Source organism: Pleurodeles waltl, chromosome 12 (assembly GCF_031143425.1).
Source record: "Pleurodeles waltl isolate 20211129_DDA chromosome 12, aPleWal1.hap1.20221129, whole genome shotgun sequence".
Lineage (NCBI taxonomy): Eukaryota > Metazoa > Chordata > Amphibia > Caudata > Salamandridae > Pleurodeles > Pleurodeles waltl.
The window spans coordinates 638,083,382-638,094,389 of NC_090451.1; the positions used below are offsets into that span (position 1 = coordinate 638,083,382).

The 11,008-nt window shown below is 44.9% G+C and overlaps 1 protein-coding gene across 1 annotated transcript in view; it reads left to right on the plus strand.

The window, feature by feature from the left end:
• The window catches only part of RAB13 (RAB13, member RAS oncogene family), a 48,256-nt gene that overhangs the window by 29,468 nt on the left and 7,780 nt on the right, over nt 1-11,008 (plus strand). Inside the window, exons 3-7 of the mRNA XM_069218152.1 lie at nt 62-122; nt 1,221-1,298; nt 2,758-2,847; nt 4,509-4,574; nt 5,729-5,779. Coding sequence (XP_069074253.1) covers nt 62-122; nt 1,221-1,298; nt 2,758-2,847; nt 4,509-4,574; nt 5,729-5,779 — 346 coding nt within the window. The remainder of the gene's footprint in view (nt 1-61; nt 123-1,220; nt 1,299-2,757; nt 2,848-4,508; nt 4,575-5,728; nt 5,780-11,008) is intronic.

Genomic DNA, 11,008 nt, shown 5'->3' on the forward strand with positions numbered 1-11,008 from the left:
CAGTCCGCGCTTTTCCGGAATGTGCTGCTTTAATAAGCCTTTTCATGCTTCTTTATTCTAGGGACACAGCAGGACAGGAGCGATTTAAGACCATCACAACAGCCTACTACCGAGGAGCCATGGTAAGGAACGAGCAGGAAACTGTGTGCTGAGGCACCATGGGTGCACTACTTAGATAATTGTGAGGCGATTGCTTGTGTCCGGAGTCTGCCTCCTTAGCCCTACACCCACGGCAAGAGAAATGGCTCTGGACTTAAGGAGGTATGTTGTGAGGGTTTGTGGTAAAGAACAGGTGTGAGTCGAGAGCCTATAGTAATAGACAGATGTGTGCTGAGTAGTTAAGGTGTCATGGTGTGGCATGGGTACGTGCTACACAGTTGTGTTACACTAAGGTATACACAAAAGTGATGGATGATGAGCCCTATATAGGGCAAAACTGGTCATGGTGTACTTGGGTTCCAGTTCAGGGGGGATCTGGCTTAGTAGTTCGGGCTTGACTTTTCCTATTGAAGAAGGGTCAAGACCAATTTGCATATGCCTGGGTCCAAACTGATGTGGCATAGTGTGCAAAATAATGATGGATTGGCATGCAGTCCAGAGTAATTACCAGTGGCTGCGATTATTTTAAGCATTCGGCCCATCACTTTTTTGTATATTATAATGAATGCATGTATGCAGAGGAGCCATGGTAAAAAATGGTTGTGTGTTTAGGGTTCATGTTAAAAAAATAATAATAATAATAGTGGGAGAGAGGATCGATTGGTGAAGACTCTGGCGTATTCTCAGTGTCCTTACAAGATCGATCTGAGGAGTCGTGATAAGGAGTGCCTGTAACCTCAGCAAAGGAATGGGGTCCTGTACTGAGTGAAATAGTAAGAAATGAGCTATGAAGAATAAGGGGGATGCTCCTGGCATGTGTGCCCCATCACCTACTCTCTGTGATGTCATCCCTGCTTTACACAGTATGCGATTGATAGGGTGTAGAATTAGACTAGCCCCATGATCGACTGCAGCAAAAAACTTTCTCCTGAATGGATGATCGTATTGCGTTTGTCTAACTTTCAATCATTGAGCTTGCTTTTGAAAACATTGCATTGATGTGATGTGTGGAGAGGTTTGCCTTCCATATAACTCAATAGCAGACGAATCAGAATGCTACACTGTGGATCTAAGTAATGGCACTGCCCCTGTTCATCCAGTGTTTTCACCTTTCTTCCTAGGGAATAATTCTGGTCTACGACATCACTGATGAAAAATCCTACGAAAATATTCAGAGCTGGATGAAGAGCATAAAAGAGGCAGGAGCCAGTTGTACTCTTAATATTTACGAGCATGGGGAGCCGGGAGAGGAATCCATTTGATAACTTCAGCCTTCCTGGTCTTGTATCGGTTGGATTGCAGTAGTTTCTAGGGGCTTTTAGGCCACTGGTGGATGTTACCTTCCAGCTGTATTAAAAGTTGAGAATTGCATGAGTTGCAGCTCTTATAGGTGAACTTTAAATTTGTGATCTCAGTTGAGCCTTTTTTTGATTTAAGGTCTGTTGGGATTTCTGTGTGTCCTCCTGGAACTGACTTAGATTGGATTCTCGTGGATGCTTAACCTTTTGGCTCTCTGCTGGTCGGAACGTTTAGGTTGAGAATGTTATGTATGAATTGAGAACTGCTGAATTAGCTTTAGTTTGGGATCTGCATGGCATCATACTCCCTGGATCTGATGTTTGTTGGATCTTTGTGAGGTTCGTCGTCCTAGATTGCTGTGGTCAGAGGGAGTGGTTTTGGTTCGTCCACATTTGATGTGTGGTGGGGTCGCTAGTGTTTGGGGTCTGCTGGTTCTCCTTTGCATTGGGGAATCAGTAGCGTCTGAGACCTTCTGGTTTTGGTGTGGATTTAGGCCTCTGTTACTAGATTGGCTATGAGGTAAGATTTTTAGGGAATTTGAACTGAATTAATTGGCTGGGGTCTTTCTGGGTGTTAATCTCCTGGATCTTTGGTGGTTGGGATTTCTGTAGTTTGTGTGGTTTCTATAGACTGATTTGTGTCTCTGTGGGATTTGTGACCTCTTTGATGTCTTGCAAGTTTGGGTTTTTGTTGGGCTTTTAGACCTCCTAGAGTTGAAACTTTTGTGAGATTTGTTGGACTGCTGCATCTGCTGTGTTCAAGTTCCTTCGGTTGGAAGCCCCTGAATCTGATGTGTTGGAGTTGTGATGTAGCTGATCATTCATTTAATTAGACTCTCTGTTAGGTTCAGGACTTATTGTCAGTTGGGACTGTTTTGATCAAATATGTATTGTGATCTTTGCGGGTTAGCAACCTTGGGCCATTTAAAAAAATATATAAATTAGGATATTTCTGACCTGTGGATCTCTTCGGTTCAGGAGGGTGGGTCTCTGTGGAGGTAGGTATGTCTTTGTTCTGGTGTGGGTTGGGAATTTATGAAGGATGGTGTGTCTGCAGAGACAAAATGGGCTAATTTACACCCACTGGAAGCAATAAGGGTTGAGGTCTCTCCTTTAGGGCTTGAGACCTCCTTGGTTGGTATCTCTAAAAAGGGTGGGGTATTGTCTGTTGGATTAGGCATTTGTTATGGCCTTTGTGGGTGTTAAGAGCTACTGTTTATTGGCACCCCCCCTGGAAAGGTTGGGGCATTCTGGTAGTTCCTCATGTTGTGGGTTTCTGCTTCCATTTTTGTGTGCTTTTATGGGGGTGGGGGCCTTTAAAGGTTGCATTATAAGGCTTTCATGCTGTACTTTTTTGCAGAATGCTTCGGCCGGGGTAGAGCGATTACTGCTGGGGAACAAGTGTGATCGAGAGGTCAAAAGGAAGGTCCCCAAGGAGCGTGCAGAGAAGGTGAGCGCGTGTGCTCCAGTTTTTTTGGTGCTCATGCATCATAATGGAGGTGTGCATCAGGGAGCATGCTTGAGTCTGTGATCGTGTCCATTGTTTTTCATTCATGTTATTCATTGTGTCCAGTGTTATTCAGCATTACCTTTTGCAGTGTTAAAAAAAATCAGGAGCAATTTAAGCAAATATTAAAAATGCAGTTTGAAATTCCACGGTAGAAGTTAGAAAAAATGCAGGTGTATTTTTATGTTAGAATGCAAATAATCTAATTGTAGCTGTTAATTCAGAAACGTAGATTGAGCTAAAGCTTAGCAGATCTCCTTGCAGCTTGCAGAACCCCAGTTCTAATTTGTAGAGAGCATGCTGCCCTTCACTCGTGCTTGGTCTATGAAATAAGTGCTGTTCGCACCTACCATAAAACCAACAGGTATTTAAGCACTTGATAAATTCAGTTTGTGGAGCATGCAAAGAAACTGGTCACTTGTGTTACCTTTGTTATTGTGTGTCTTCTTCCTTCCTGCTGCACTTTACCAGTACCAAGGAGAATAAGCAGGTGAGCACTGTTTGCAAGAAAGTAAAAGAGGATGCTCAGATAATGAATCCTGACTTGTGGTGTTCTGGAACTGAAATAGAAAAGTGATGAAGTTAAGAAATGGGAGAGCTGACGCGGGTGTTGGGACAAGGTTTTAGCCACGGGCTGCAAGGGACTGGGGTGAAGAATGCTTTTTCCTTTTCTTTCGTTCCCCGTACTTATAAATTCGATTTGCTTAGAAACACACTCGGGCAATGTTAGTAATGTTATGTTTTTCCCCCAATTTTTATTTATTTGCTTTTTAAAATAATAGGAACATTCGAATGGGGAAGTAATGTTATGGTTGACTTGCCATCCACTTTAGTGTCAGTCGATGTTTGTCTCGGGCAGCCAATATGCATCATCATGGGATGTCCAACTGACTGCTGGCACGAACCTGTAAACGTGCACTTTAATCCTGGTGCTTTTTATTAACACCTTCATCCAGAAAGATCAATTAGTAGATTTTCTTTTTTCTTAATCAAGTTTTTTGTGGGACTTCTGAAACATATTAGCATGTCTGTGAGGGACGTGGATGCGTCACATCTGTACGTAGCTCTAGTGGGGTGTCCAAGATACTGTTTGATACGTAGGTGTATGGATCCACACTCGGGTTCTGGGAGGTGGCCTAACCTGCTCAAAGAGCCTTGAGGATGTTGAACGCACCTTGGGAGAGCATTTTCTGGAGTGCCTCTGGAAGACTAGAGTTGGTTTTCCAGGGGGGCCAGTGGGGTTGGTCTGAAGAAGCTGTGGGAAACATGGCTGGGTAGGACACCTGGAGTTAAGACTTAGGGTTCCAATGCCAAAGAGTTGTGTGTTGGTCCTAAGTGGTTGCAGAAAATATTGATGAGGGTGCTGTGTCTGTGGGAGTTGTTTGCTGCTGGTGTATATGGAATAGTTTCACTCCTTTGCGTAACACACAGGATGGTCTCAATTAACTGAAGAAGATACGGACTGTTCTGCGACATCTGTGCAAGACGTGGGTCAGCCCACTTTATCTTTTAAAGATTTAGGTTGGTTTGATGGTCCTATTTGAGAAATGGACGAATTGCTCAAGTGATGAAATCTTCTCTTATAGCTTTATTCTTTTTTCTAGTTGGCGAAGGAGCACGGGATTCGGTTCTTTGAGACCAGCGCCAAATCCAGCACAAATGTAGAAGAGGTGAGTGCGCTCTGTCCAGGTGTGTCACAGTGCACCACAGTCTCTACTTCTCACCTACATGCATGCTGGACATATGGCTTGAGGTCTTGGGTGCCGGGTCAGTAATGATGTCATAGTCTTGAGAATGTCATGAACATATGTACTTGTACTAGTAAAACACTTGAAGTATCATAAATGAGTGAAATATCTCAAGGTCAGCCTAGTTTAAACTAAATAAATAAACAGCCAGTTAATCAACCTAGACGAAATTTTAAACAAAATGTGTTTTTACAAATAAAAGAAAACCCCTTCGAGCATAATTTGTTACAATAGCATGGCCTAAATATCTGCTAAGAACGTTTATTAACTCTGACACGAACACATATATTGCTATATGCATATCAAGTGTGTTTTCTTTAACTAAACATCAAAATGCAACAAGTCTACTGGTGATTTCCTGGAGGTTAATAAAAAAAGCCCCCAAAATGTTCGATTGAATGTCCTTTTCAGAGGCTGTTGTTCCTGGACATTATTTTACTTGGGGAGGAGTAAATTCCCCCAAACTTGATGTTCTAAAATATACATTACAGCTCAGCTGGCCCAATAGTATGTTTCCAGATGAGCTACTCCCAAGGAATTATCAGTCTCTGATCAACCATACTTCTTCTGGGAAAAAGTATAGTCCTGAAAACACTTGTGCCACCCGCAGGGTCCTCTGGACTTGTTTTGTGGAGAAACCAGATTCCAGTGAGCCATACAAAAGTTTTCTTAAGGTCTGTTGTGTGATCCTCTGTAACTGTGTTTTCTGAACAGTATGTAGTCATCCAAGCTATGGTCTTCTGGACCTGTATGTGACTAGCTGATCCAGCCCCCCTTTCACATTAATTCTGCCTTCCCTGAAGGATCCAGTTCCCCTTTTCCCATTTGTTCTGGCTTCCCTCAAGGAAGTGCCATAAATATGCTGCATTGATATTATGTTGTGAAGGAGAGGGATTGGTTGACCTCTCTGTACTGTTGGTGAACATGCTGTTGGCGTATGAATAACATGCTGCGTTATGTAGCACTAATGCCCCACATCGGGCAACCAAGAGCTTTGCGTATGAAGTTTTACTTCCAGGTGCTCAGTAGACTATCCTCAGTTGTCTTGTGACCAAGTCTTTCTCTCCTCTCCTCAGGCTTTCAATGCACTTGCTCGTGACATCTTATTGAAAATAAGCAGAAAAATGGTAAGTCGTCACCTGTGGGATTAAACCAATGATCTGTACCAAAGCTCCTTGGTTTGGTTTTCTTGCCATGACGGATGTTGGATCAGAAGTGTCTGAATCGGGAGTCCAGAGCAGGTGGTGTATATGGCAATATAAATAACTGACTGAATCTGCAACTCTCCTCATGGGAGCACCTTGTTCTATCTGTTCTTACTTTGTTTCAACCACACAGGCCTACAACCAGCCCAGCACCCAGTCTGTTTGTTTGACCATTTATAAACTTGCAAAAAGAACAGCTACTCAGCAAAACAAACTGTTTTTAAATAAAAACAAATTGGGACTGGCAAAGTGCTTACTGTCAGTACTTGCCCTTGAGATTTTGAAAATTAATTCTATGCATGCATATAGGACATTTATACAGCTACTGGATCTTTCGGTGTTGGCTGGCTGTCACTGTCGCCTTACATTAAGAATGATCAAGGGTTAGCAGCTAGGCAGATCTTTAGCTGCTCTTGAACACTCAAGTGATTCTTGGTGGGTTGAAGATGGACAGGAAGACTGTTCCAGGTAATAGATATAAAAAGCCAAGAATGATCACTCTTGCGGTACCTGTGTAAATATGAAATCTTTTTTTAGGTCGAGCGTAGGCAGTGAGCAGGCCTATCTGCAAGACATGTTGTTTTAAATATGGGCTTTTACTCACACCCACTCTTGCCAATTGTTCTTTGTTGTGCTTGCCTTAAATGCTTCATTTTTATTGGTCCATTTTTCAAAATGTCCCTCCCCTTTGTGCTTAGTTCCCTCCCAGGGGATTTCACTAAGAGAACATTTTTGTTGGCCATCACAACACGCTTTCTCCTGTTGCTACTTGTGATGGCCCCTCCTCCTGTCTGGTTTCGGTTTTCCCTTTAAGCCCAGATGCGAACCTTTTTTTTCTCTTTAGGCTTGTTCTTTTCCTTTTTATGACTAGTGCCGTTCTACACTACATTGTAATAAAATTGACAGGTAAATAAATAAATTACTTTTCCTTAGCTCTTGCATGATTGGAATATAGGCTGTCAGCTCTGCATTTGTGATACTTAATTCCAAGTAACTACATTATTGTTTAGCACAATGCACCTTCCTCACTTGCGCTTTTCTTCCATCCTTGCAACATTTCTATTTTTGGCTGCAGATAGAAAAAGGTAAATGGAAGTGGTTTAGTTATATGCAGGGCTACTGGATTTATGTGGTGGGAAAAGACCAAATTATGAGGCAGGGTTGACCAATTTATTTGGCAAGAATAGTCCAGTTAGGAATTTACAACGCCAATAGCTCTACCTCAAGCAAATGTGAGACCGATTGCATTGTAAGTGCTTGTTGTTTAGTGGGGTAGTAATGAATTGATTTTGTTTGACTTTATATGCTTCATTGTGGTAGCCAGAAGTGCGGACATGTAAAACTTGGCTTTGGTTTTCTCTGCCAGATATTTTACATTTTATTACTTTTTTCTCATTAGGGTGACCCCATAAACCTCAATCAACCCCTTAACACACTCCACACTTCTGTATTGTGTTTAGAATTTTCTGATTTCAGGGGGCAAGATCTGTAGGCAGTGCCCTTCTCCATTTGCAACATTTCAGTCCGTTCCTCATCTGTTTTTTTCCTCTTACCAAGACTTTCCCTACTTCTTGGCCCCTTAATTTTTCAGGGGTCCCGGTGTCAACGTTGGTATCCCTGCTGTTTCTCGCTCTGTCTGATCATGCAGTTCTGAAGTGATGATGATGATGAAATATGAATTCCTTATGTGGGCTAGTAATAAGCATAGATGGCGCCCAGAGATTAGACGGATGGTTTTGATGTGGTGTTGTGAGGGGGGGTGGGTGATTTGGAAGTTGTTTGCGGAAGGCCGGGTGGTGGAGCTGGACAGGCTGCTGTCAGTGAGTTATGCATGTGATGTCTAACTTAGTGTCAAGGATGAGTAGAATATCTGGTAGCTTAGGACCTCTAGGGTTGGTTTAAGCATGCGTTGCAGCCTTCGGGTTAGAAGCATCAGCAGGGGTGCCTCAGCCTTCATCCCTTGCTAAACAAGGTGCTCTGGACTGAATTGGTATTTACAGCGCTACACCGCACAGTTTGGAATCTACAGCTATTTCAGTTTATCCCACATTGTGGACACGTCGCTCATCCATGGGATGCCAACATCCTGAACAGCAAATTCCTGTGCTAGCCCAACTCCGCGCGATGCCCGGACTCCAGTGCCAAACCAGGGTTAAGAAGCACTGAGCAACTTGCTGGAGAATAAAAAGAAACAAGTTTTTTTCTCTAAGAGCAGGGCTCTGTTGCTCAAAAACCCACAATAATTACAGAGCACCGATAAGTAAACTGCCTACTGTTTGCTAAATGTAGTCCCGACAATAAGGGTATCAAGCCAAGTACAAAACAGAATCAGGCGCTACAACATGTCTCTTATCCGACGTCAACCAAGATCACAACAAAAGAGCAGCGAAATACAGGGAAGTGCTTCAGCTGATTTCCCTCAAAAGGCAGGAAAATTAAAGCCGCCAGGAGGAGATTTCTAGCTCCCCATCACCTATGTTCCCGAAATACCGCTCCCCAAATTGGCAAACGCTCACAGAAGGACAGCTCGAGCTTCCTGGAGTGGTGACGTGTTTAGGGCTGTGAGTAGGGAGAACGACATCCACTTCTGCCAAGTGCCACTGAACACGATTCACCATAGAGTTAGCACCTAGGGCAGAACGTCTTTGGCATCCATTTTGTCACGGATTGTCAATATCAGTCTTTATTCCCTGTTTGATCACTGGGAGCACTAAATTCACCACTTTTTTCGACATAGCTAATTATATATCTAAAAATGTGTTTATTGTCTAGCAGCTCATTTGCATTCATTGAATTACTAATGTTGTTAACTAACACATTTTCATTTTGAGGCTTAAGAGTCCTTAGATAACCATTGTTACGTGGGTGTTGACCTAGGTTCCCTACTGGGCATATTGGGTTGCCATTATCCTTCTTACCATTGATGCACAAGATTAGCGGATCCCATCCCATCAACTCCTTCATTCTCCCTCGGTGGGGAGAATCCATAAATCCTCCTCCCCATTCAGCCTCCCAAAGAAAAAAGCAGCAAATCTACAGAGCAACAGTACGTGCTGCATGCTGGGAGCGGGATGCACTGCTGTTCTTCCAGCACCAGAATACACCCGCTGAGGACGTCTGGCCTGTGACTCTGAAATACACAATGGATCCACCACAGGCGATTAAGCTGACAGAGATACAGCTGCCATGAGCGACTGAAGCTGTACCTTATGAAAGTTACAATGAGCCTGACGGGGAGTGAGATGCTGCCTAACTTGCATAAATTAAGTGTAGAGGATCTAGCTCTGCCTCAGAGCAAGAGTGATAAGTGCCGGTGGTGCTATCTAGAATTCAGAGCTGCCCTCTTTCCATCTTCTTAGGTCTGTGGTTGAGGTTCTGCAAGGGTCCTGCTACCCAAGAGGAGGCCGGCCAATCTGAAGTTAAAGGAGCTCAAGCCTGAACAGTAGCCTTCGAATGCCTTTTCTCCAGAGTGACTGTATGGCTCTTGAACAGACCCTCAGGATAGATCGGTCTCCCTGATGAACACACTCATCTGCACCACAAAGTGAACCCCTCCTTTGCCATCCGCATAGCGCCCTGTGGCCAGGGAAGGTCCCCAAGGGCTGCAGCATGTATTATGCCACCCTGGGGGAACCCCTCACCCAGCACGTGCACACTGCCTCCCAGCTTGTGTGTGCTGGTGGGGAGAAAAAGGCAAAGTCGACATGGCACCCCTCTCATGGTGCCCTGCCCACAAACCACAGCCTGTGGCATAGGTAAGTCACCCCTATAGCAGGCCTTACAGCCCTAAGGCAGGGTGCACTATACCACAAGTGAGGGCATAGTTGAATGAGCAATATGCTCCTACAGTTTCTAAGTCCATTCTTAGACATTGTAAGTGCAGCCTGGCCATACTGAGTATATGGGCTAGGAGTTTGTCATTACAAACTCCACAGCTCCATAATGGCTTCGCTGAAGTCTGGGGACATTTTAGATCTAACTTCCCACCACAATAAACAGACACTGATGCCAGTGGTGGATTTACTGAAAAATGCACCCAGAGGGCATCTTAGAGTTGCAGCCTGTATTTTAGCCAAACCTCTAGTGCAGGACTGACCAGTCTGTGCCAGCCTGCCACTTCCAGACAAGTTTCTGACCACATGGGGTGATAGCCTTCGTGCTCTACGTGGCCAGAAACAAAGCCTGCTCTGGGTGGAGGTGCTTCACACCTCGTCCCTGCAGGAACGTTAACACCTGGCGGTGATCCTCAAAGGCTCAGGCCTCTTGTTACAGAGCCTCAGAGCACTCCAGATAGTGGAGATGTCTAACCCCCTGATAAAGCCCCACTTTTGGCAGCAAGTCCGGCGGGAAAATTAGGAAAAACAAGGAGGAGTGACCACTTCATCTAGGACCACCCCTAAGGTGTCCAGAGCTGAAGTGACTCCCTTCTTGCAGAATCCTCCATCTTGGTTTGGAGAACAGGGACCAAATAGGGTTAGGTCTGTGTACCCTTCCCCAAAGGGAGTGGACACCGGAAGAGCGTAGACCCCCTCAGGGATAGTAGCCATTGGCTACTGACCCCTGTAACGCCCCTAATTCCAGGATTCAAGTGCTCCCCTGGACCTACCTTGTGAGATTCCTGGTGACCTCCAGAAGATGACACAAAGAAAGAAGGACTGCTAAGCTGACTTCCAGCAGAGAAGATTGAAGACACCAACTGCTTTGGCCCCAGCCCTACCGGCCTGTCTTTGACTTCTGAAGCCCCTTCTACAAAAAGGGGACGCATCCTGCAGGACCAACGACCTCTTAAAAGCCTTGAGAGGGCTGCCTGCACCCCAGAGGACCAAGACTTCCCGTGGACAGCGGCCCTGTCTAGAAAGAAACTCCAGCAAAGGACTCTAGAACCGCCCTGAATCCGGGAGTCCTGCCCACTCGGCAACTGACGCCCACAGCCTGTGTCCAGGTGGCCAAACTGACTAGAGCTGGTCCCCAGGCGATTCTGACCTAGTGTCCACCTGGGTTGACCCCTCCTGTCCAACGCAACAACGCCTGCAGACTAAATCCATAGGATGCCACCTGCCTGTGAAGGATCCGGGTGAAGATACCCGATGCCAAAAGGTACCCTGCAACCGCAGCCCCCTGGCCTTGGGGAGCCCAACATACCAGGCAGCA